Below are 25034 nucleotides of genomic sequence, written 5' to 3'. Positions count from 1 at the left end.
AATAATACAAGTTGTACGTTTATCGGTTCAACTGTGACAGAACGGAAACGGGGAACAAAGGAGCGCGTTAATTTTATCAGTGTTAATGAAAGGTTTTGGCATAACGGTAAATTAGCATAGCGTGTAAAAGTTTTCTTAATTTATTTGAAAACCGTTGACAACAACAAAAAGGCACATTCACTTATCTAGTAGATTATGAAATATACTCACCGGTGTAATTCAACTTGGCGCACAATCATATCACTAGCGCTGGCGTTTCCGTATCACCTGTGTCACGGCTGATTTACGCGCATTCTTATCAGCATAATACTATAGTGATACCGGTGCATACAAATTGTACATAGCATGTTGCGTTAGTCAGATAATTATGACATTATCCACAAGTGCGAATATTCGTGCATAATTCATCCAATGCTGTAACATTATGCAGTGATTGTTTTGGAAGACTCAACATGCAGGTGAATAAAATGTTCGATTTCCGAGTCTTGTTTATCTTTTTCGTAGTGCCTGCTTTGGGCATACGATTCCAACGGCCGGATGATGATTACCGTCCCATCATTCAGCTGTTTCAATGGCCATGGAACGATGTCGCTCGCTTATGCACTGAGCATCTGCAGAGCATTTCGGGAATGGTGGTTTTACAGGTATCCGAACTCAAAAGTTCGAAACGGAAAATGGCTTAACTATGTGTGTTATTTTCTGTGTGTTTATCTAACGAGAAACAAGTTGTTCTCAAGAAAAACCAGCTCGATTTTTCGAGCACTGCTATGTTAAAGAAAAGGCACAAGCTCTTGAGTTATTGATAATCGATTAAACTGTTTGCCAGGTCAGTCCACCGCAGCCGCATCGCATCATCAACCAGCCGCTGCGCGACCGCAGCGTGAAACGGCCCTGGTGGGAACGCTACCAACCCACCGGTCTCTATGTCGGCAAAACCCGGTCGGGCACAGCCGACGAATTTCGCCGAATGATAGTTGCGTGCAACCGCTCAGGAATTTCCATTTACGCGGAAGTCGTTCTTAACCATCTGGTCGGCGTGGATGCCGGGCTGGGGCGTGATAGTGATGGGGCATGGTATTCCGTGGACGAGCAACTACGAACTATGAAGTAAGCGTGACTGGAAGTAGCGCACGCAAGTACAAGTGAATCTGCTGGGTGTGACCGTGTTAGTGTTAATCCTTAAAGTACCAAAGCGGAAGTATGATATTATTACTTTTGTCGGATTAAGTACGACTGTACGGACCATAATATTGTGACTGTATGCTATAACCAGCTTGCCAAAAGAGTACCTATTAGGCTCATTGGAAGGTCGAAAAGATAGCGCATCTGTTTGACCAGGCTGATTATATGCAGTCCGAGTGGAAATGTTACAGTATCACCATTTCTGCCTACATAATTGTAGTATATTGTTGGTAATGTCAGTTTGCGTTTGCAGAGTGAACGGCAATACGGCAATTAATACCCTGATCAGTAGTACCGAATCATGTTCGTCAGCGCCGGATGGCAACTTTGCCGGCGAATGCCACCCTGGTACGCCGTATACGTTTGCTGATACTCCTGTACTCAAACTGGACTTGAGGAAGGATGAAGTGAAACAGCAGGTATGACACCAATTTTGACGGGAAAGGAGAGCCATTTACAGATCGTAAATCTTTACGTTACTTGCCTGTTTCTTTAGATAGCGGATTTTATTGTCAGCCTGCGACAGTACGGAGTAGAAGGAATCTCCATAATTTCCGCCGGTTTGTCTAACATTGAACAGTTACGAACAGCGATAACAGAGAAGTTGATTTTATCATCGCCAAGCAATGCTTCCCTGACGGAAAACATGTTTGTATACTTCGAAATCCGAAATGAACCAGAACCCGAAAAAGCCTTTAAAATCTCCGAACCATCGCGCAATTCTCTCCGGGAATTACCCGATATTACCTATTTCAGTCCACGAATGGCCGCTCATATTCGTTCAATCATGGGACACGGTGTAGACTACCACAATGAAACCACGCTCAACTATGAGCACGTTAATACGACAGAATTTTTTGTTTTGGGACTGTCCGGCTACGGAGCGACGCTGTCCTTTGGTACAGTCAAAATTTTCGCCTATGAACATCACGAGGTTATCCATGGTGACCGGTATACCGCATGGGGTTATCCGGTGTTCGATGCGATGGACCGTGCTGACGAAGTCGTAGCAACGGTACTGCTACTGCTGACGACCCCCAACTTAGGTATTCCCAGAATTGTATGGGATTACTCGCTGAACACGGATGTTGCGCAATGGCAAGGGCCACCGACCTACGGGAACCTAACGGTAGTGTCGGTGTTTGAAACCCCATCGGAGGATGCCGCTGCTCACTGGGATCACACCTTCCCTATGGAATGGAGTGATTGGATTATTCCAGTTAGGTCCAGTTGGCGAACCTTTTTCAAATAATAAAAAGTTTCTTAGTTGCTGACAGTAATAAGCGCATTACTGCTAGCAGTTCTGTATATAACTATACACTAGAATCGGATATGGGTAATACGAAACTTCCATTCATTTTTAGGTTTTAAGGTTCCGCTCAGAAGCGTTAACAAATTACATTAACCCGTTACTCCAAACTCATGCGGGGTTTTTAGCTGAAGGGCCAACCACTGACATAACACCATTAGCGGCATTCATAATGACCTTTGAAAGTTTTCGCATACCCCAGGATGCCATCGACGTCCCAGAACAGTGCATCGTAACAATCCTCCTGGTGCCAGTCAACGGCCAGTTGAATCAGAAGTCAATACAAAGCGGAGTGGAGTATGTTATCGGAAGGGATCCGGAATATCCCTTCTATTTACAGTTAAACAGTACCACAGTGAGTGGCGACAATCTTATAAGTCGACGTTCTTTTGTGCCGGAAGACCAGGTTTCAATCACGTCTGTGATTCGAGCCGAAAGCGAAGACGATGGCACGTCTTACACAACCACAATCAAATTAACTGCGCATAATGTAGACACTGTGCCATTTTTGCTGTTTTCTGTTCCGGCTGTTGGTTTCGGTGCTTGTTATTGATAATATCGTAACTATGCAGCTGTGTATGTGTATATTATAATAAGTAAATAAAAATGTACTAAAATAACAGTAATTACACTAAATTTCTGGCACCAGCCAAAAAATGCAAAACAATTTACGCCAATGAAAGCACCTGCTCAGAAACAAAACAGCGGGTTATTGCACAAAGCTTTCACTTCGTACAATTAGAAAGACATAACCGGCGCTTGTAAATCAAACACCAGTCTTTAATGAACAATCACTAATGGTCCTTATACACTATATAAAAAATTCGCAGCGAACATCAGTGGGAATGGGAGGCTCTTCTTCGTTCCGAGTCTCTCAGCGGTCTTTCATTACCGTACCACCACGTAAACCGTCTACCAGTAGATGGCCGGAGTAATTCATCCACATTGTCCTGCATTTCATCACTAAGGTCCTCCTCTGAGCTCATGGTCTCGCTGCCGAGATCTTGAACGTCATCTCCGACTGTGAAATTAGTCCCACTGGGTGTCGATGCCAAGGTGGCGTTTCCGGAATCCAAGATATCCACCGATTCAACACGATCTTCGCTAAAGACCGTCTCGGTCTCTGGCTCTTCATCCAGCTTGATCTCCATAACACTCCCCTCATCATCCTCGATGATTGTCGGGTTGGTATACGCCGGCGCCCGATTAAACTCCACATTCTTTTTCAACAACGGTTGTACAACGTTATTTGTAGTGCTTTTCTTTGCGATCTTCGGCGTTTCCATTTCCACATCCATCGTCACCGTGGAGATCGTACTAATTCGTGACGCATTGCGGTCACTCATACGCAGAGCGGCGCGCTGTTTGGTGCCATGGGTCTCCAAGAACTTTGATCGTTTCTTCACGGTTTTCATGTTAACCCACTGCAAGAGGTCGACAAATTCCTGCCGGAACTTCTTACTGAAGGCGAAGTTTAGGTAGAAGTTGACGCTGTTGGGGATGAGGATCATGGCCTGGAAAGGTCGCCAGAGTTTAAAGTACAGCGGATACTCCAAGTAGCAGTAAGGATAGTTGGACAACAGTTTGAGAGTGTCATTGATGGTACTGGGTAGCTGCGAGAGGACAAAAACCGATGGAGGTCACAATGAGAATGGTGCGGCCGAAATCCTTCTTGTTCTTCTTGTCGGACACCGCCGAGTTGGTGGTGGCACGGATGCCCAGGGTCTTCTGGTGGCGCACGATGGAGGTCAGGATGATGGTGGTACTGGCGATAAGGATCGTACAAACGATGAACACTTCCACATTCTGTTTGAAAAAATATTACTGTAATGAGCAGCAGTGGCGGTGCTGTCTTTTGCTCGGTTGCAGTATTAGCCGAAGAAACTCTCACGCAAAGCTGTGCAGTAGTGCTATCGCTTTACTGGCTGATTTGTGGAAACCGGTAACATACTCATACTTTCGACAGTTTTAAACTCTTCTTCCAAAACATAACATGCCTCCCGCTACTAGCCAGATTCCACACTGCAGATGCCGGTTTTTTTTTATTTTTAAATTCTCCTTATACTCTGTAGTGTGCTCTAGGCCAGAACTCTTTAGTTTAATCTTTTGGCACCGAAGTTTTTGTTGTAATAAAATCGTGAAACTGGTTGTTAAAAGAAAGCCTAATTGCTTCGAAATACAGTACGTAGTACGCAAACAGATGCATTTTAGACCAAAACGACGGATGAAATCAAGGCGAATGATTAAAATGACCGGATATGACAATTTTAAAATGTTTGAAAACAAGTAATTATTTATCAGACTGTACATAGTCGTAAATGGATAACCGATATCGGCAGCTATGCAAAGTAACAATTTTAGTATATTAACTCCACTGCTGATATGAATACTGTATGACTTCGTTATAACATCACCATTAATAAGGAAAGGTGCGTAATCACTACTAATAACGAAAGTGTTAATAAAGAAACAACGAAAGGTAATAACAAATTAATAATCAAAGGTTCGTGTTCACTATTAAAAATTATTGGTACTTACAGTGTAGACGACTTGTACGGAATTCCACGTTGTCAGCCACGATGGCCAGGTTGAGCTAAACATACTGGCGCTCTCTTTATCAAACGTGTCGATATCCAGATTGGCCCACATCCAGTATTGTGTTACCAGCCGGCAAATGTTGGATATGCAGCAGTAGATAAAGATGCAGCTGACCAGAATCTGTGTGGTACGGCGAGTCGTGCGAAATTTCAAAGGGTTAATCACAGCTATTACACGCTCGGAGGAAAACGCCGCAAGAACCCTGTAACAGGAGATAACATTATTGGATATTCAACACACCCGATGCTGTCACCCGAACAATATTTGTAAAATTAATTTTTTAAGGCTTATACAGTATTTGCTATTCAGTTAAAATACGTAAACCGCAAATTGTATACGATGGGACAATCAATTCCCCAGTTATGAAACAGTAATATAAATCTTAAATCTCAAATGTAGTTAAAAACATATTTAAATTTGAGTCGGCAAAAATCGTAAAATACGTAATGCGGTAAAACTAAATGCACTGACCAATATGAAAACGCCATAAAGACTTGCTGCAGCCACACGTAAGCGCCCTGAATGTTGTCGTTAAACCAGTCGAATCCGTTGGTCGATACGAAAATGTCCGGTCGAACGGTGAAGAGAAACTGCCAGAAATACAACCACCTGCAAAAATTATCATAAAAATTCTTGAGTGAAAAATTACCATTATACAATACTAGTGCAGTAGCTACAGCGCTTCGGTTGGTATAATATCATGCGAAACTGCAAAATGGTAAAATTCTTGGCTGCGAGATATCGAAACGGTACCGGTTATATGAACGTTATTTTACCGAAGTACATAAACATTAAACTGCGCAGTGCACATACAGCAACCACGTACATGATATGTGTTAATTCATGCCTGTTTATGCTTATTAATAAATCACTCATTTTTTTATCAGTTTCAGTGGCAAAGTAAATGAATTTTTTTGTGTGGTAACGTACACCAACATATGTGACTGAACTGGCACTTACACTGTGACAATATCGGCAATGGCCATGGCCAATAAATACACCGCCGAACTCTGTGATGATTTCATGGCCGACAAGACCGCAATGTTGATTATATTCCCAATCGTACAGATCACAAACAGCACCCCGAATCCCACGCCATACACCATATCCAACGTCGGATCGGGATCGTACTGTGTGTCATTGCCCCATGGACAGGTCCCGTTGATAACGGTATCATTACTGATATCGGGAACGGACAAGTTCAGGCTGCTCACGTTGATATAATTTAAATCCGCCATAATGTAATAGATCCAGTTGAAAGATGGGTAAGAAAGATCTAATGTCGGCAGACTCGGCACATGTGTAGTCGGAAATGATGCTTTTACGTTTTAGCCTAACCTTGACCGGAGCGAGTTATAAATCATTGCCATTTCAACCGATTTTATTGATTTTTTTTCTAATTTAGCTACCGGCAATACAGTGTATGGCGAATTTGTACGTCTTGGCTAAAGCAAACAATAAGGAGCCGCTCCGCCTCTTTTGTTAATGACACGGTAGAACGTAACAGCTGGTCGTTTTCAATTAAGATTTCCGGTATGGCCGTCTGTTGTACAATAATGGTGACTAACTGGGGTACATATTGCTGTAGTCGATGGATTCTGTACGCTTCCGTAATTTTAATTTCGTGATTCATAATTCTTCGGTAACGCCAAAGGGATGATAATTACATTATCTGCCATTATAAGTTTACAATATCTGCCTTTATCATTTTACATTATCTGTCTCCTGCCATTACGTATTTATAAAAGCCTATTTCCCCGACAGTAGTAAGAAAGGAGGGTCAAAATCAAACCATTTTGCGTGGTTTTTTTTCGAAAGCTTTTCTAATCTGCAGTCATATAGTATTTTGAATAATTGTTGTAACTACTGCATGGGCAGTTACATAACGGCACAGGAAGATTTTCCAACAAACCAAGCACGGAATTTTGTTCAAGGGTTAGTACAAGTGCATTCACTGTACTGCAGCTGATTTATGGTCATAAAAGCCGCCAGCTCTCTGCAATAGTTTGACAGTTCCCAGTATTTTACCCATAAAACTTGAATTGGTCCATTGTTTGCCTAGCGGTATCCATGCAATAAAATCAAAGTTTACAGAAAAAACTGCGCGAAATTTTCAGCCATTGTGGCTGCTTTTAAAAACTTATATAAAACAAAATTTAGTAGCCTGAGGGGAGAAACTGTCTGATTTTGCCCAAAAGACGAAACTCCTACTTTGTATTTTTAGCCCGTTTTACGATAATCGAGTCTTCTAGAACCATGCTTAATTTTTATAGTAATTATAGGGTTATACTTATGATTACGAGTATTAACAATTATAGAGCCAGTAATACTATGCAGCTTAACTATACCTTTTATTCCGTATACTTTCGAATGCACGGTAATAACCAACAAGGTACTCACAATGATCCCAGCCATCACAGCCGGCCTGAGACATACTCGTATTAAATTTCATAATATATCATGATTTACCTAATGGTGAGAGCCTGCATAAAAGTTTTTGCCGAGTTTTTTATATGGATTTTTATAGAACACAAGAAAAGAAATGTTTAATAACTGTTTCTGTAATAATTTCCTTTTTATGTTACGGTCAGTGTTACGTTAACAGAGCCTTCTTTTCCTGGGTCCATTAGATGCTGGTTCAACTGGCAGTTTCACTACCAGCTATAAAAGCTATGAAAGCTTTACTGGTTTGATGCAGCAAGTTCTTATGCGTCTGCCGTTGCTACCGCCGGTTGTTGGTGCTTCCAGGTGAAATTAATCATATGTACTGCCTGCTTTTAGTGCGCTATCCAACCCACTTGACGATTCCGCGTACTCCCGTTATCTCATCACAACCAGCCAAAAAATGCACAGTTCGGGGGATGTCCTTTTGTTCGCGTGCGTTTCCTGCGGGTACTAAACCGACTCATGCAACTGCAGATTACAGCGGCACAGTTTGTCGCTACCACAAAGTGTGAAATTTTCGCCCGCAGGACGTTTGGTGAGGTCATGTAAATTTACACGGAAACACACGCGAACCTTGGCACGATTCACCACTTTCCGCAAATTACACTGTGCGCCCCGGGGAATTTATTTTGCCCGGTGATATTTACCGGAAATTCTGTAAACCCAACAAAAGGACAAAAAAAAGTCTTTTTTTACAATTTTTTGAATTGAATTCAAAGGCACGGGAAAGCGTACTGTATTGTTGTAAAACCGAATTACGCTGGAAGAAATTTGTTTGTTTGCAGAAGATATAATTAGCCAGCAGAACCAATACGCCGGTTGTACCGTTGTTGTACAACTTGCCGGAGGCTGATTCGTTCGTTTGGATATACGGCACATGCGCCTCATCCGCTGCTTCGATGCGACCACAACAATAGACGGCTGTGTTTGGCAAGCAACCAAAATTAATACGAGTATGGTTTGGCCACATTATGCACAGCGGTCGGCGTTGAAGTTGTTGCGCAACTTTAAGCGCGTTCACATTATGCCGATGTTGATTATAAAAGTCGTAAAGCACATAATCAGTGCCATGTGGGAGATGTGACTATTACAGACACTTGATTGAAACAATGCAGACATTTTTATTTTCCTCACGGCTTAAATTACGCTTTAATTACCGAATCTTTGGCACTTTTGTCCGTTGTTTGTCGCAGCCGTTGTTATGGCTTCTGACATGGGTGACTAGCAAATTTTTCTACCCTAGCTTTAGAAACCATCTATTAATACAAACATAATCGCGTTTAAATCTAACCAATGCTGGTGGTATAAATGTAAATCGGAAAATGTAAAAAAATAATTAGTATAAAAAAATACCACAAGGAACACGCTTTATCCACGGCATTTAACGCTGGCCACCAGGTTAAAGGCCGACGCCAGGGCTGCCGCCCGTTGGCCGCGGCGATATCCGCGGGTTTGGAGGTTTCGGCCGCCAGGGCGGCCTGGAACGCGGCATTGGCGATGGCGGCAAAGGCGGCCACTTGCGCCTGCACCGGGGTGCCGGCAGCAAGGGCAATGGTCTCGTTGGCATACTGGGCGATAGCCTCCGCCGCAAAACTGGCGATACAGCAGTCGCATTGGGTGGTCACCTCCACGGAACTGGAAGTGGTAACCGGTGGCGGTGGCTGGCTGCCTGGTGGTGGCGGGGGCATGCTGCCTGGTGGCGGCGAAACGCCGGGACCGGGAGCGGGCCCGGGGCCTGGAGCGGGACCGGGTCCTGGTGCCGGACCAGATCCGGGAGCCGGAGTGGGACCGGGTCCGGGTGCGGGAGTAGGTCCAGGTGCGGGAGCTGGGGTAGGACCAGGAGCCGGTGCCGGGGTCGGCGCCGGAGTAGGAGCGGGTGTCGGCGCCGGTGTGGCCACGGGAGCCGGCGCCGGTGCGGGGACATTGCTGACGGGGGAGGTCCCGAAAATGGACTGCAGACCGTTGAAGCCGAACCAGAGGCCTTGGCGTTTTTGCCGGCTGTGGACGGGTTCCTGGACGGTGCCCGTCGCATGCAGGAAGGAGCTTCGGCTTTATCGGTGTGGTACAAGGGATTGTTGCTCAAGCCGAATAAGGATTCGGACTGACTGCAGTCCACTGGATAATAATAAAAATGATTGTATGCATTTTATCACGAGTATGTACACTGTACCGGTGTTAATTATTGTACATACCGTCCCAGAACCAGTTGCAGTCTTTAATTTTCTGGTCGAACAGCTGCAAAGTTATATAAAGAATCAGACATTAGTACTGTAATTTAATACATTCAATACATATATGCTGCACGTGTTGCTGGTTTGTAGTTGTAATAATACTACATTGTGAACAATTTAAATTATTTCTGCACAAACCAGTAACACTTAATAAATACATTTGCAATAGAAAATATTATAAAGTTATATTCGATTTGATACCGATGTATTTTTATGTGTTGCACTACTTATGGTTAGCCCTTATGATTATGAATATGTACGTACTCATAAAATTAAACTTATCCAAAAGATAAATGGTACATAATCACACGCTTTGAACCCTCAGCTTTAAATTTGTTATATTACCGTTAGATTTGGACATAGGTACGACGTTAGGTGTCCGTTGGCAGCACAGTGACGCACACCTACGACAACGGACAACGAGCATGAGCGATTGGCGGGCTGCATACGGCGACCGTTGTCCCCTTTACCTTGACACTGCAGCCTGACATCCGCGTACCAGCCGGGGCCGACGCTCTCGCAGTCGAAGGTGCTGTCGGCCGGAATGGCCGGTAGATTGGGATATTCCCGACCGGGTTTCGCGGCCAGGGCCACTTTCAGCAAATCGGCATTGGTGGGGTGCTCTTTCCTACGGAATTGTGCCAGGGTCTGGACAAAGAGATCCGATGGTTTCTGCTTCTGGATCTGCAAAGATCATACATTTCCCCAACATATTTAATCTAGTTTTTGTAATTAAAAATCAGCGAAAATGAGGAGACAACAGCTTACTAAACCACAATAAGACACTTCCAATACAAACGCCAATAAAATTAAAATCCTCATGATGAAAAATGGAATGTTCAGTTGAGATCAGACATAAAAAAGAACCGCTACACCATTAACTTGTCACCGGCAACTTTTGAATTGTTTTAACTGTAACTTTTCCCGCAGTAAACGTGTTAACATAATTGTATCTGGCGTTTTTTGTGAACGCTGCCCACGGTTAATTAGGTTACTGTCATCAGGCATAATGTATTGTGCACGTTGCAGCGTTACATACCCACCAATCATGCAAACAAAGGCCATCAAACACAGTTCGCCAAAAAGGTCGTGGCATAACATTCCGTTGCAGGCAGTGTATTGTGGTCAGCGGGCGTAATCAATCCGTCGACCGCATCAGCTTACATACAACGCGTTACTGTACACCGTGATTTGTCACTTTCTTTTGTTCTGCTATAAATATAATCAATGTTGATTGCAAATTACTCAAACATTAGCGTATGGCTCACTTTCTTTGTTCTGCCGCCATACGCCGCGATGTGTTACACAAGCAGCGTTAATAATAAAATTACCGGTTCTTTATGTTGTGCAGATAGAGCTTTTTGCCGATGGCAGGCAAAATCTTACAGTTATGCTAGGTCGCAAATTTTCCTTCTTGATCTCCCACAATATGTGCCGACAAAAGTTGCCAATCTTCTGTCGGTCTCGATACCGGTCAAAATCGTAAGCGTACAGATACGCTGTGTGGTACTATGCCACGGTTAGTTTTTGTCAAAGGTATTCTATTTGTATTGAGAGTGAGCAGTATATAAACCTGCCTAAAGGAACCATCGTATCTGAACATTAATACAGCGGATTGTCTTTTATTCTCCAACCACAATCGACGCTCCGCACTGACAACATGAAAACCCAGTCACGTGTGCAGTTGTGCCATTTTTTACGTTTGATAAGCTTAACTTCCGCCAGGCGCAACATGTTTAACCAACGTAAACATAAAGGAAGCTTTCTGCACACTGTAATCAAATTTAGTAACGTATCGACAACATTTACTGTATTACGTAGACCGGCTGTTTTAGTGGCAACAGTATAAATAACTCCTACCAACAGGAAATGTAGAGATAGAGATTAAATTTGTAGAGATTTGAATAGATGATTGCCGGACATCAGAGAATACCCACAATCGTTTGAAGACCGTAAAACTACCTAAACAGCGCTTTTATTAATTTATAAATTATTAATATGATACTAGTAGTTTTTCAGCCGTTTTCGCGTTCGTCAGCAGCGCCGTGATGTGTAGTTTCTACGGCGATATGATGCGATTAAAGGTGCAAATCCTTACTATGGCAGCATGGCCAAATTAACAAGAATCTTCAAACAACTGTTAGTTGGCGGAAAGCGGCTCGTTTAGAGGTCCTGTTGAAGTCGCGTTATTACAGGTAACAGCGCCATCGCAGCATCACTACAGATCCCGTCCATCCTCATTTAACGGAAGCTGGTTACAGGTAATGGCTTTATGACCTTGACTTTTGCTTCGGTTCTTTCGTGAAAAGGTCTAATAGACGGAGCATGTTGCCAGGCCACAATGAATGGTATTTTCTCGATCTTATTATGTAAACGCAATCGTAAATGTATCATTGACCTTACATACCCTCCAACTGCTTACAGCTAGAAACCCCTTCCAAGGGGTGAATAATCGGTTCAAGCAAAGATCTTCGAGAAGCATTGTTTAATCTGCATGTCTGTAGCAAATTACCGATAGTACATAGGACTGTCTCAAACGAACAGATCGGCCTAAAGCGAGCAGAGCAAAATGATGGTAATTATGCCACATTTCTAGTGTGTTCCGCTGCTCCCGCAGTCGTTGCACCGCAATTACTGTACATTGATATATATTACACCGCGGCTGTCAGGGCCAAGTGTGACGCATGATAGATGAAATCACTATACCGTAGCATTTTTTTATTTTTCCACTTTTATCAGGAATATTGGTAATGTGCAAAAATGTAAATGCGATTATTACTCCAAGCTTGTTCTGTATGCATTTAAATTATGTGATGTACAGTCCGTCAAATCTTTACGACATCCGACGACATCATCACACCATTTACAACCGCAACGCTTTGACAACTTCAAACTGTTCCATCACGCTGCGCGACATACTCATTCTCTGGTACAAACTATGCTCCTTCCCAAAAAACATCAGCACAATTGACTCTGCCTCATCAAAATACCGCTTAGCCTCGTCAGACCGCTCATGCAGCGCCAAAAACTCCGCCACGACCACCAGTCGCACACCCAGGGTCGGTGACATAACATCAAAGCGCCGGTACGCTTCCACACACTCCATAAACCATTGCGCACGCAGCTCCACATCCTCTTCACCCTCCAGCAGAATGTAATAGTCCATGATGTGCTGCACAAACTTTACGTACACCCAGTTCCACGGATGCAGGACATTTTTAATCGATTTATTATAAACATTCCGCAGGGCGACGAAATTGACCCTTTTAACCTCGCCATCCAGCCGGCTCTGATTTGATAACAGTCGTTCGCTTTGTGTCAACATTTGCGGTATCTCACTACTCAGCTGTTTGGCTTGCTTGAGGATATCGGCGGTGAGGATCGTCTTGCAGCGGCTACAGGGGCCGGTGGATTTAAAGGTCACCGATAGTGGGACGGGTCCGCGGCAGTTGCTGCAGCAGACAGCGCGGTACAGGTTATCGCGTTTGGTGTCCTGGCATAACTCGCAGTCGCAGGTGAAGAAGTAGGTTTTCTCCAGGTATTCGCGCCGTTTCCAGGTCGGCTCGAAGACGTCGCCGTATCGCAGCCGGACGGAGCTGATATCGGGGACGTCGTCCAGCGCCACAATGTAGATAGTGGCGCCGTGATCGCGGATGAAGAAGTCCGCGTTGGGCCGGCAGGAGTGGTCAAACATGGACGCACCCAGGAAGACTCCTGTCAATTGTATACTTTGTCAGTACTCGAAAAAATCCGTAAGTACCTACTGTGTTCACTTATATTATTACTGGAAGAGCTTTAATAAATTTAATACTATTTGTTTAAAACAACATTCTCTTCCCGTCACATACAGACGTCTGCATTAGCGCCTAAAGCACAACCAAATGCTTTTATGTGTCAGCAAAGGATACGTATGTTCGATTCTAGTGGCGCAAAAACCGATTTTCTGAGTTAAGAAACCATTTTTGGCGTGTGACCAATCGACCAAAATATAGATGTGTGTTTTACCATCCAAATTTTGGTCATCTGGTTCTTGTGATCTAGCGGTTTGATGAAAAGACAGCAATGTCCTAAATTGCACGTACATTTGTGGACGATCTACCTACTACCGATGTCCAAAATGTAACATCGTAAAACCTTACATTTACTCACAATGCATTGACCCGTACCTATTCCTTTCTGGACTTCACCATCATCCATATTGATACTGTTAACGGTTATCCGGTTATAAATCGGCAGCAGTTCATCATCATCACTAACAGGCACATTCTCGTTCCCTATAAACTGGCGCACTTCGCCCATGACCTTTTTGTACGCTGCCAACTGTCCAACCGACTCGCGTACCTGCAACGGTTCCGCAACACACACAGTGCATGCGTTCAAGTACTAGATGATCGTCCAAACAACAGTGGCTGCGGAATTGGTCTCGTGCTTTTTCTTTACATAGAGAACAAATGGGAAAAAAATGGTTGACACACACCAATCGCTGCACAATGCGCACACGGTACCTTATCAGCATGGTGCCACAGCGTGAGGAACGTCCGATTGGACGTCGGTCTGCAGGCCGGGTCCATGATGTCGCCACGGAAGTATTTGTTAAAGACCCGGGCGGCTAGACGCACCTGGGCCGTGGGTAGGGGAGTGTTGGTTTCTTGGAGTTTTTTTATACGTTGACATTCGAATTTGTGGTCTTTCCAGGCAAATTTCAGGCAGGAGGCATTGCAGAAGTATGCAAAACGGCAGCCGGAGCAGCGTTGCAGTTTATTGGTTTTGCTCGGAAATAAAGGGTCGTCCGCAATTTCACTGCATTAATACCAAACGACGAAATGATTTCAAAAGGCGGTTAGCGAAAGTTTTGCAATCTGAGATTGCTCACAAATTACTGGATATCTGACGTTAATTCGACGAGATTTACTGTGCTAATTTTTTTTCTGAACACCCAGAAAACAGTTTTTAGGTATGTCGGCAAAATACGTAACACCAAAAATAATAAGTGAAAAAACGTGAATTTCTTTTTATTATTTTATAGCAAATTGCATTATACTCGTCAGGTATCTGTACACAACTAAGTTTATAATTCATTCGTAATAAAGTTTATATATATTCATCATTATTTAAAAACCAAACTAATTACTTTTGGCTGCATTTAATCTTGCGACTCAGAAGATACTAACAAGACTAAAACAGTTATGACCCAAAAATACAGCGCATTTCTGTTAGATTTTGCATTGTTCAGGCACACGTAAACCTTAAGAAACTGGTACACAAACTGACCTTGTAAAACAATAATGACAGCATTTATCCCGGTAATCATCATTGACAATATAAGCCCAGGGCTTATTCTCCATAATCACGTCGCCTCGTTTGTACCCCATAATCGTTAAAGAAATAAATACAGTATGCCTCTCCGCTGGCGTTAGGCTGTTCAGAATCCCAGAGTTCTTCCAGTCATGCGTCCAATTAGAATCTTGGTGGTAATTGATTAAACGGACCCGTGCGCTTTTCTGATGCAATAGCGCATTTATATACCCATTCCACTCCGATTAACTCCACATGCAAGCCGCCAGCATGGGTAATAATTTAAACAAACAGTCTCCGTTGATGCTGCCCGACATGACCGATGAGAAAGAGGATATTTACAGACGCTGCTCTCGGTTTGCGCCGGTTGCTGCAACGTTAACCGGCATACTTAACCGTTGACGGCGTACCGAAGCGACGCAGCTGCCACTTGGCGCAGTTGTTTAAAGATAGATTGCGGGATATTTTTGTATGCTGCAGCGGCCGGCGAAATGCAGGGATTCACAGATTAATCGGTAATCGAGGCCCGCGGTAAGCGCAGTTTATTATTAGAATGGGTGGAAATAAACCAAGTATGTGGAGCGAACTACGCGTGTGCTCCTAACCCCGGCGCATGTGATGTTCTGCACGTTATGAAACGTGCCAACTGCCAAGCATCCCGGCTAAAAATGAGATAATGCAATGAACAAATTGTTATTGAACAAGGAATTATTAATGGGAACATGTGGCTTGCTTTGCACGAAACAAGGACGGGAATACCGAGATTACACAAATACTGCAGCTCAATCGATAGGGTACCGATTGCCGGACACCGCCATTGGTCAGGAATTTGTTACATGACAGAATTTCGTAGTAGGTGTTTAATCCTTCAAACGTTTTTCTACTCGTATAATTTTCTGCAATTAAGATGTATGCAATTAACGTGCATTTGAGATTTAAGCCAAGATACATACAGTTTTGCTCTCTTTTTAACTTCCGTTTGCGTGAATTATATTGAATTTAACGAGTAAGCGGTTGCGATGACAATCTACAGGAAAGGTGTAGCCGGCACAAGAGTTTTTCGGACACATTGGCGCGCCAACAGTGTACTCGTATTCAATAAATGCAACCGCCAATTTTAGTTTATAAAATTTACTATCATGTAGCAACATCACAAACCGCTGCAGCACGCGTTTTCGCAATTTAATAGCTGCCTAGTAAAATGACACATGTTTTTTAATGCTAGCTCAGTAAAACTTAGACGCTTAATCTACTTTAATTTTTCAGCACTGCGTTAAATATTATTATGTTTTCGGTTTGACTTCATTTCAACCCAAAAGTAAACTAGCACAAATAATGCGTATCTTACTTACGCTTACAGTTTAGTGATCAGTTCTGTAGTGGCAGCTTTGATACAACTATGTACAACCAGTATACTTCATCTGCACATAGGTAACCTTTCAGGCATGTCTTACCATTACTGTATAATAGATACAGTAATATAAAAATTAAATATCGTGCTTCGAAGGAGTATTCATGCGCACACGATCAAATTTCAGTTACAGCGGCAACGTGAAACAAAATAAGTGACCTGCGCGAAGGTGGTGCTTTGCATTACTTTCTGTTGATTTATAATTCAAGCCGGTTAACTGGTTTCGAACACGCTTAGTTCAACTATTCAAAACGGACTGTCAGCAGAATAATTTGCAAATTGTTGCTGTTTAATACTTACCTGTGCGCGGCGTTCTTGTTGTTTGCAGACCGACTGTTCGCGTGATTGGAAAGATTAAAAGGCAGAGTAAAAAGTCTGTCGCGACAATATTCAGGTCTACCGTTGCATGTAAATTGCATAAAAAGGAGTCCCAATTTGCAGTCGTCGATGATCAGTCTGCCTGTAATTCCTGAATATGGCGCCGGTGTTGGCTTACTGGAATATTCGAGGTGTAAGTGGCTAGATTTCGACATTACCAGCAAACAATGTAAGCAGCAGAAAACTGGCAACTGCATAATTTCATTTGTATTTTTGTCTTCTGGACCCGTTGTAGCTGGTAGCACCAATCCGATATTTACTGGAATATGTTGGAGAAAGAATACGAATGGAAGGAATTCGACTGCAAAGGTAGTTAAACGCATTCTAGTTGAAACAAACAAATGCTTTCATGGCAGTTATTCGTATAATTTCTCATGAGGATCCTGACACCTATGATTGATCTTCTAATTCTTTTTACAGAATTTCATGACAAAAAAGAGAAGGACCCAACGCTTGACGTGCCGAACGTAAGACAAAAATATTTCTGCGGCAAATAATCATATGTGGCCACGCTTTCATTTACTATCATTCTTTAAAATAATAACTCTTGAATGGAAAACAGCTGCCGTACTATGCCGACGGTGACCTAAAGATCACACATTCCATCGCCATCATTCGGTATCTGGGGCGCAAACATGGTCTAGGTATGCTAATCGACAGCATTGTACAGTCTCTTCCATTTCTTTACGTAACAGTTGGTATTTAGTTGCAAAAAACGATAAGGACACAATCGAGCAGGACATGATGGACGGTATGACCTTTAACTTGATTGTGAACTGGGGTTGGATGGGTTATGGCGAGCAAGTACGTACTAGTGCATTGTGTGGTTCCTTAGCATTTTAATTTGAGGTTTGACATGGTGCATATTTTTTTTCGAAAAGGACAAACTGTCGTTCGATATGGAATTTCAAAAGATTATGCTCCAGGAACTCGAAGATCACCTGAAAAATCGCCAGTACTGTGTGGGCACCTATCTTACATACTCGGATTTCTGCATATTCGAAGTAAGACTTGCTTCATCGCGCTCTGCTTACTTTGGACAAGAAAGATGTCTGTTTAATAGTATTCATACATGCGTTGTTTTGCAGCGGTTGGATGCCATTCAGATTCGTTTCCCTGGGATTTTTGATAGTTACCCGAACCTAAAGCAATTCCACGAAAGCATTGAGGTGAGGTTGAATTGTGAACTTTTTATGATATATATTATTGAGAAAGTTCAAAAGCAATTTCTCCTACAGAATTTAAAGGGAATAAAAGAATTCCGCAACTCCAGTCGGTTCATCAGGGTGCTGAACGAACCAATGGCCAAGTGGAACAACACATAATAATCCTAAATTGCAAGCTACAAGCGCTAGCTGCCTTCTGCCTATTATTATGATTATTACGTTGTATTATTATTCGCGTTGATGTAACTTTATACGAATCCGATGTTCGGCAAAGCGCTGTTGAATTTTGCTACGTACAACTGCTGCTGGTTTTTACGACTTTTAAATGAGATATTCGTTAAGTTTCTCGTATCGAAATTATCGGATCAGTACAGAACGCTAAATGGGATCAGCACAGGCTACAAAGCGATAGAGCTGCTTTTGCATTCTGATATTAGCTCTAATTTAAGAGTGAGCGTTTTAACCTAAAACGCTCACCTTCAAATTGCAGCTAACATCAGAATGCAAGCTATGCTAGCACGTGCAGTTTGGCAATTTCAAAGAAAGGTTCAAACTTCAACACTCCCGAAAGTTAATCTACAACGCGCGCTTGCGCGTGGATGGTGGACAGGAGCAGTTGCCGGTGCATGTTGGGCATTCCTCCGTGTAAGGAAATCTACGTTGGTTGTAATAAGTTTCCGTCCAGCTCAGCCTCTGTGATGCTTCAGGGTTCCCATTTCCATCGGTAACTGGGTATTCCTCTTGCTGGAGTTTATCGATACAGACGATACGTAAATACCGTAGCCATACCAGTATCAATAAAGATTTGTACAAAGTATTATACGGTATGTTTGAGTAGGTTATATGACACTTTTTTGCAAAATTAAATATTTATGAAACATGAACAGGTATTTGCAAAATACGATTTTTTTATTCAGACCGACGATGTAATGTGCCTCAGTGGTACAGACTACAGACTACAGAGTAGATGCGTGGAAGCACGGAATCGAATAGCCGGTGCCGTTGGATAGCGACCGCAAAGTTGTAATCTGCCGATCTTGGCATCATTTCCGAAGTGGACGTAATATTTATATCTAAAACCAGAGACACTGGCACTTTTGCGATAATATGTGAATGTGGAGAAAAGAGGTTGGCTAATAATATTTAGGCTGCAAAAATCGCGCATACCTGCTCCCGCCAAACTAGACGTGGTCAAAAGATTTCCGTCAAAAATGTTTAGTCCTGCAGCACAGAACTGATGAACAGTAAGAACTGAAGAACATTAAGAACTGAAAAATACAGGCACTGGACCTTAAACAAACGTCGCAGTTAAAAATGAACTGGCTCACTAATAATACGTATAAGTAAGTAAATTGTCAGTTAATGAGGACACGAAGCAGAGTAAGGCCGAAGCAAAAGTATTGGAATCCCAAAGAGTCCCAAGGCAAAAAATATTGGAATTTCAAGGTATCCCAAGGAGTCCCAAGGCAAAAATATTGAAATCCCAAGCTAAAGTAATTGTTGTAAACATGGGTTTACGTTCTTGATGCATATCTGTGGCCAGTGCTGTCCAGTGTCAACGGGAAAAACATTGACGTGGTGGGAGTCGATTGCTGGTCACCGTAATCTCTGTGACACTTGTGCTGGCTTCCCTGGTTGTCAGATTATAAGTTTGCTGTTTGTTGGACTTGACGGGCCACATGTGAGAAGATTCCAGAGAATCTATCTGAAAATCGTAATAATATACATGTACGAGTATATCTGCATTACAGGGATGCAGGTCATGCGCCGGGGTCAAAAAAGAATACGCACGATAATACGTATCTTTCTTGACCCCGGCGCATGACTTGCATCCCTGTAACGCGGATATGATGTATGTTGATTTGCGTGCTGTTTAGTTGCTTGCTAATTGGCAAAAACTGCATGCATTGAAAATTTTATGAACGTTGTAAAGATTGCCGCCGTTACTTGTTTCGAAGCAACAATAACCTAAATGCAATATTTTAAGGCTATACGGTCGTGCGCTCCCATTCCCCACATTCGGCCAGGTGCTTATGGCGGGCACCCGCCTTGGCGGGTGCGATGAGGCGGGTCTTAACCATCAGGCGGGCATTGCAGAAATGCATTTGCACAGCGCACCTTCCCACTAGAGCGCGTCCTTGCCGCCAGTGCAGGTCATATACACTATATTTGCTCACGCTGCTGCACGCTTTATAACTTTGAGACCTTCAAAAATCACCCCTTGCAACAGTGTTTACAAAAAAATACGCAGATCTTTCTAAATCGTTTTGTTGGGCAACCTGGTTGTAATCTGAAAAAATGCGTAATGCAAGATGCAGGTCATGTCCCAGTGATTGCTACTTTGGTAAACCACTTATTTTTAATGGCTTCGAGAGACTCACTTAAGTTGCCAGAGAATTTTTATGCCTTTAATTTCAGAAAACCTATTTCTTTTACACGATTGTTAACGTAAAAGGCATAGTCGCAAAATATTTAAATACATATAGTTTGCCTACATAAGTTACCAGCCGTGAGCGATTAAATCTATGACATTAAAACAAGCAGTGCAAAACTACTAAATAAATTCAAAGCCCGCATTTAAAAAGAAAACAACTTCAGCTGACTTGACCACACACACCAATATCTACGACCATTGTTTGCAGCGATTGTCCTGTTATTTACGACGACTATTGTCCTGTTATTTTTGCCTTCTAATATGTAATTGTCCACAGTGCTGTCAATTTTCAGCATTTACGCACTGGTGAAAATCATTATTACCATATAGCAAACCATAACACATGCTTTAATGTTTGCAGTTTGTCTTGTAATTTAGTGTCTAATGAGCCCACTTAGGACCGAATTTTAATTTATTATAAGTCCCAATAACATGCACAATGAAAAAACAAGCAAATGACACAGTTTTTTTAGCATATAATTTTAGCATGTTTTTAACATGCAGCATTCATCGCTAAAGAACAACAAAACTATTGTACCGGTATTTGGTTAAACAAAAACCGATAAAAGCAACAATTAAAAAATGGCAACAGTTTTCGATAAAGCCGAAGAAAAAAGTACTTTGACTCACAAAGAGTATCTTACTTCAGCTTAAAGGTGGTCTCACCGTTGAAAATTACATATTCGGAAAAAAATAAGTCGCAGCTTCTATTGACACAGAAAAGGGAAAGCTTGTAGTATACCGCAATATAATAGGCTGCAACCTAAATTCAAAAGATTGTTTTGGAAAACAATAAAATAGCAACTTAGGCTACAGCCTAAATCAATAATTGTGTCTTGATATCAAGAAATGCATACCAAATAATTCTTTCTTATTTCGCTTGTACTCTGAGATAGAATCAGTTGGGAGAAAGGTTTTGTGAAAGAAGTGAACGGAAGTCAGAAAACTTAGGCTGTAGCCTCAGTTAATAAAAACACTCGGAAAGTTACAGCGACAAATCGCGCTTTACTCACCTCATCTAATTCATACATATGGAACTTTCTTTTATTTGTGTTTCGAAACCATTGTGGGTGTAAACCGAGCTGTATGGGGACTATTGGGTATCGCAAAAACTACATATTATATATAAACTGTTAATAGATCGATTTGCGTTTTTGGTTTGCATATCACTGACTGTTCGGTTGACTGTCCCGCAGATTTTTACGGCATGGTTAGAAGACCTCTTGAAGTTTTCCTATTAGCAACAGAAAACTAAGATTATTAGAGAAATAACTTCTCAACCTTCCGGCATTACGATATTCACGAGATTCGGAGAAAATACGGTCAATAGCTTTTTGAGCATTGAAATGCATTATGCTTGGTAAATTGCTAACATCTATAATATTGTTCTGTACGTACTGCGGCTAATTTACGAACCTACTGTTATGTTTAAATGTGGTCACTTTTTCTGATCTGCGTGACTTACTATTTTTAATTTACCGTTAGTTTTTCACAAATGTTCTTTTATTTTGTTAGGTGCTTTGAAGCAGATAAAAACGGCTGCTTCGAAAAATTGGGATGCTGTCAGGATATGGTGTCTTTCGTGTTGACTTTTGGAAATCTTATTTAAAAGTCTGAAAGTGTAAAGCGATCTATGTCAAATAGCTTTACATCATTTTCGGCTTTTAATCGGTTTTCTGTGTAAACGTAAAATGTGTATGAACCTACTCCCTAGATGTATGAATGTCAAGAAATGTGTAAACGTTCGGTTTTATGACTTAAAAATTGAAAAAACTGTTTAGTCACGAAAAACAAAAAGGCGAATACACAAAGCTGTTTAAATCGAAAAGGCTCGTGACACAGTAGAAGTGCACTAGCGATTAGGCAAGTGCAGCGCAACTGATGCCTCAGTGCAGTGTGCAATTCGTCTGTGCCCGCCACTGATATTGATGCCCGCCTTATCGCACCCGCCAAGGCGGGGGCCCGCCATAAGCACCTGGCCCCAACATTCCGTATACTAACGCGCTATGCGTAGTTTGCGCGACGTACGTGTTATGACGTACGTGTTGTCTGTTCCGTTACGTACGATGTGCTGTTCTTATATAACGGATTTGATCTCTAATTCCATCCACGATTCTGGTTTAACTAATCAGTCTGAAGTTTCTAACCTCAACTAAATCTGTGAGCTTGTTTCTAGCTGAAAGGTCGTGTGACTCTAGGTTAGAAGGAAGTTCATATCTCATTCTGTTCTGTTCTGTTTGCTTGTTCGTTCGGTTTGGTGATTAAACATTTGGGAAGTTCCTGGGTGTTTCGGTTTCGGTAACTTTCGTTAGCCACAGCAATCCGCTCGTACCTAGCGGAAGTAGGCAGCAGTACCACTTACGGAGTCCAGAGCATATTCCCACTCTACCGATTGAGTAGGTTTGGCCATCTAGTACGGTAGTCGTAGTGCGACTGCCGTATAGCATGTCAATATTTTTGCTTTAGTTAAAACAAAATCTGTAAGTCGGAAGATATACAGCATTGCTAAATCTTTACAGATGATTATTCTTTAAAACCACGTTCGGCAACTCAACCGGCTCCAATATCGTAGTGCGGTTGTCGCCCGCATAGCATGTCAATACCGTTTAGTTTAACTTATAATTATATGGAAATATTTTTATTATCATTTGTTACAAACATACCTAACTTGGGTCGCAACTGAGATTTTCGTGGCAAGAATGCGCTGAGAGAGTTTGTTAAGACGGCAACTGTCCGAGACGCTGCACTGGATGTAGCGTACGGTACCGGCAACGGTGTCCTGGTGGTAGTTGTGACCCATGATCGTTCGACAGACTTTTCTGTAGGCAGTCAAAAAAATTGCATAAAGTCATTTACAGAAAGTATGTTGCATGTGTGTAACAACGCGCTATAATCTTACCTTTCAGTTGTGTTACCTTAACCTGGAAGGAACGTCCAGTATGCAGATTGCACCAGGCTACACCGGCGTCAGCAAGGCCTGAACAATCTTGCAAGTATGCACAAACGTACAATCCGCTGCTCCTCGGCTGAATACTCTGAAACCATAATTCTCCGTCCGGGAGGCGACCGGTGACGCTGCAGTTGCCTTGTTTGCAACGGACTGCCATGTATTCGTCCCCTTCAGTCCGCTAAGCGTACATTTGGCCATCTTTAAGCCAATAGTAAGTAGGATGAAGCGTTGGCGTTTCTGATGTCACATCCATTGCAATTTTACGCGTCGACGACTTGAATGGCTTACATGAAAGCTTCACTGCCTCGCCATCCAGTGCGTTCACTCCTTCCCTGGATGCCGCCGATTGACCTAAACAGTTTCGGTTAATTTGTATGATTGTACAGAGTGAGAGTGGTATCACTGCTTCTAATATGTAGCGTTAGAAAAATTAAACAATGATATTTCGGCTTCCGCATGCATTGTACAGTATACGCTTGCGGCTATTCAACCGGTGAATTCTTTGCAATCAACCTTACCTGCGTATATTTCACAAAGCCAAGTCACCTTTGTACATTTATCAGAATTATTATAAGTATTTCATAAGAATCTTAAAGCGTTAAATTACGCGGTTGTTGTCAACATTATTTTATGTTTAAGCGGTTTACAGTGCACAGTCAGCTAGTGTAAGTCGTACAACTGCAGTTACAAAGTACTAAAGTGTTCGAAAACTAAAAAATTGGCAGGCTATTTTATTACGGCGCAAATCACAACGTAGCTTAATTTTCCAGTTCAGGATGGGTACTTAATTGCAGGAGGCATTCGCGCTAGATAAACCTGCAGAATCTAGTCTTACTGTTGGTCAACTCCAAGAGCATACAGCTGGTGAAACCCAGGTGATCGAAAGCTCCCGTTCCTGAATTCCTGTGGGCCGCGTCACATTTACTCATTGTTGCTCGGTAAGGTTGCTGCTTCCATGGCGGACCTGTAACAGGACAGCAAGTTCTGAATGGAAAAGCGATCAGCACAGTGACGACCACAGACCAGATCAACATGGTCTGCTTTATCACAACTATCACAACTTATTAACTTAAAGCCAGAAAAATTCAGTAAACAATAAGTTGGCGAAACGGAAGTTCACTGAACTCTAAACGTTCAGTAACAATTGTTGAACAGAATTTAGTTTTACACTGGAGACGGTATACAGTTAAAGAATTAACCACTGTATAGAAATTTTTAACGGTTTACGATGTAATAATATTCGCGTGCAGTACTTGATATCATTGGGTCAGTTATTGCAGGAGCAGTACCAGTTGGCATTAGCTCCGTAGTTCGTACACACAAATACGGAGTAGATGAAGTCAAAGTCGAATCAAGCTAGTGCAAATTTTTGGCACCAAATTTCCTTCTGCCAGGACATCGAATCCACGTGTTGCGAGCCAAATAACAACAACGGTGCGTTGTCAACAATGAGCGCTAGTTTACTCGGTAGGAATCCTTAACTTTAAAGTTCTGCCATTGCGTGCATTCCATCATTTCCATGCATTCCACGATCATGCCAATCTTGCATTCGAATTTCGAATCGAGATCTTCCAAACGTTACATGATGAGCTGAGCTGGTTTCAACAGTTGCTAACCTCTTTTGATGCAGCCAGC

At 42.4% G+C, this 25034-nt stretch overlaps 5 protein-coding genes and 1 long non-coding RNA gene across 10 annotated transcripts; 2 read left to right on the top strand and 4 right to left on the bottom strand.

Annotated features, from left to right (window-relative positions):
• Positions 1 to 365: 365 nt before the first annotated feature.
• Positions 366 to 3111, top strand: LOC129599790 (uncharacterized). The gene is made up of 5 exons (XM_055498112.1): positions 366 to 644; positions 827 to 1107; positions 1436 to 1601; positions 1679 to 2401; positions 2547 to 3111. Exons 1-5 carry the CDS (start codon positions 453 to 455, stop codon positions 3042 to 3044), a joined length of 1860 nt encoding a protein of 619 aa, XP_055354087.1. The 5' UTR covers positions 366 to 452; the 3' UTR covers positions 3045 to 3111.
• A 35-nt stretch (positions 3112 to 3146) lies between these two features.
• LOC129599803 (uncharacterized) lies at positions 3147 to 6427 on the bottom strand. Its single transcript, XM_055498128.1, has 4 exons — positions 6050 to 6427; positions 5561 to 5698; positions 5030 to 5291; positions 3147 to 4297 (listed from the first exon to the last, which is right to left on the bottom strand). The coding sequence occupies exons 1-4, from the start codon at positions 6325 to 6327 to the stop codon at positions 4085 to 4087; spliced, it is 891 nt and encodes a 296-aa protein (XP_055354103.1). The 5' UTR covers positions 6328 to 6427; the 3' UTR covers positions 3147 to 4084.
• A 2223-nt stretch (positions 6428 to 8650) lies between these two features.
• On the bottom strand, positions 8651 to 10587 carry LOC129599822 (skin secretory protein xP2-like). Its single transcript, XM_055498151.1, has 3 exons — positions 10534 to 10587; positions 10265 to 10449; positions 8651 to 9583 (listed from the first exon to the last, which is right to left on the bottom strand). The coding sequence occupies exons 1-3, from the start codon at positions 10585 to 10587 to the stop codon at positions 8821 to 8823; spliced, it is 1002 nt and encodes a 333-aa protein (XP_055354126.1). The 3' UTR covers positions 8651 to 8820.
• A 1902-nt stretch (positions 10588 to 12489) lies between these two features.
• On the bottom strand, positions 12490 to 15381 carry LOC129599815 (histone-lysine N-methyltransferase set-18-like). Its single transcript, XM_055498142.1, has 4 exons — positions 15037 to 15381; positions 14271 to 14565; positions 13932 to 14106; positions 12490 to 13479 (listed from the first exon to the last, which is right to left on the bottom strand). Exons 1-4 carry the CDS (start codon positions 15135 to 15137, stop codon positions 12629 to 12631), a joined length of 1422 nt encoding a protein of 473 aa, XP_055354117.1. The 5' UTR covers positions 15138 to 15381; the 3' UTR covers positions 12490 to 12628.
• Positions 15382 to 16844: 1463 nt separating this feature from the next.
• LOC129599817 (glutathione S-transferase class-mu 26 kDa isozyme 7-like) lies at positions 16845 to 23445 on the top strand. Of its 5 annotated transcripts, XR_008691971.1 has the most exons (9): positions 16845 to 16982; positions 17085 to 17158; positions 17270 to 17316; positions 17412 to 17493; positions 17556 to 17653; positions 17731 to 17853; positions 17938 to 18018; positions 18723 to 18839; positions 18933 to 19689. XR_008691971.1 is itself a non-coding variant. In XM_055498147.1 (8 exons), exons 2-8 carry the CDS (start codon positions 17116 to 17118, stop codon positions 23428 to 23430), a joined length of 549 nt encoding a protein of 182 aa, XP_055354122.1. In that variant the 5' UTR covers positions 16845 to 16982; positions 17085 to 17115; the 3' UTR covers positions 23431 to 23445. The 5 variants fall into 5 exon arrangements, 4 of the variants coding, with proteins under 4 accessions (XP_055354122.1, XP_055354119.1, XP_055354123.1 ...); XM_055498147.1 differs by lacking the exons at positions 18723 to 18839; positions 18933 to 19689 and adding an exon at positions 23356 to 23445; XM_055498144.1 differs by lacking the exon at positions 18723 to 18839 and having other exon boundaries at positions 18933 to 19686.
• LOC129599818 (uncharacterized) lies at positions 18907 to 24714 on the bottom strand. Its single transcript, XR_008691972.1, has 5 exons — positions 24235 to 24714; positions 23349 to 23750; positions 23113 to 23268; positions 19183 to 19720; positions 18907 to 19088 (listed from the first exon to the last, which is right to left on the bottom strand). It is a non-coding gene; the product is annotated as an uncharacterized LOC129599818 (long non-coding RNA).
• Positions 24715 to 25034: the final 320 nt, after the last annotated feature.

The sequence above is a fragment of the Paramacrobiotus metropolitanus genome, unplaced genomic scaffold (assembly GCF_019649055.1).
Source record: "Paramacrobiotus metropolitanus isolate TYO unplaced genomic scaffold, Prichtersi_v1.0 Parri_scaffold0000155, whole genome shotgun sequence".
Taxonomy (NCBI): Eukaryota; Metazoa; Tardigrada; class Eutardigrada; order Parachela; family Macrobiotidae; genus Paramacrobiotus; species Paramacrobiotus metropolitanus.
The sequence above is the reverse complement of the archived record's forward strand: the minus strand, read 5'-3'. Positions and strand labels throughout refer to the sequence as shown.

Bases quoted from the DNA above. Each gene is read 5' to 3' on its own strand.
- LOC129599822 (XM_055498151.1), bottom strand. From the start codon at position 10,587: ATGAGGATTTTAATTTTATTGGCGTTTGTATTGGAAGTGTCTTATTGT. The intron at 10,450-10,533 runs GTAAGCTGTTGT...TGATCTTTGCAG, and splicing joins AAGTGTCTTATTGTGGTTTA to ATCCAGAAGCAGAAACCATC. The intron at 9,584-10,264 runs GTACGCGGATGT...ACACCGATAAAG, and splicing joins GAGAGCGTCGGCCCCGGCTG to CCGAAGCTCCTTCCTGCATG.
- LOC129599815 (XM_055498142.1), bottom strand. From the start codon at position 15,137: ATGGGGTACAAACGAGGCGACGTGATTATGGAGAATAAGCCCTGGGCT. The intron at 14,107-14,270 runs GTACCGTGTGCG...GAACCGTTGCAG, and splicing joins TGTGGCACCATGCTGATAAG to GTACGCGAGTCGGTTGGACA. The intron at 13,480-13,931 runs GTACGGGTCAAT...TACAATTGACAG, and splicing joins TGAAGTCCAGAAAGGAATAG to GAGTCTTCCTGGGTGCGTCC.
- LOC129599790 (XM_055498112.1), top strand. From the start codon at position 453: ATGCAGGTGAATAAAATGTTCGATTTCCGAGTCTTGTTTATCTTTTTC. The intron at 645-826 runs GTATCCGAACTC...ACTGTTTGCCAG, and splicing joins CGGGAATGGTGGTTTTACAG to GTCAGTCCACCGCAGCCGCA. The intron at 1,602-1,678 runs GTATGACACCAA...CTGTTTCTTTAG, and splicing joins AGGATGAAGTGAAACAGCAG to ATAGCGGATTTTATTGTCAG.
- LOC129599817 (XM_055498144.1), top strand. From the start codon at position 17,116: ATGTTGGAGAAAGAATACGAATGGAAGGAATTCGACTGCAAAG. The intron at 17,159-17,269 runs GTAGTTAAACGC...TTCTTTTTACAG, and splicing joins GAAGGAATTCGACTGCAAAG to AATTTCATGACAAAAAAGAG. The intron at 17,854-17,937 runs GTAAGACTTGCT...GTTGTTTTGCAG, and splicing joins CGGATTTCTGCATATTCGAA to CGGTTGGATGCCATTCAGAT.
- LOC129599803 (XM_055498128.1), bottom strand. From the start codon at position 6,327: ATGGCGGATTTAAATTATATCAACGTGAGCAGCCTGAACTTGTCCGTT. The intron at 5,699-6,049 runs GTAAGTGCCAGT...TAATTTTTGCAG, and splicing joins ATTGCCGATATTGTCACAGT to GTGGTTGTATTTCTGGCAGT. The intron at 5,292-5,560 runs GTCAGTGCATTT...CTCCTGTTACAG, and splicing joins TTTATGGCGTTTTCATATTG to GGTTCTTGCGGCGTTTTCCT.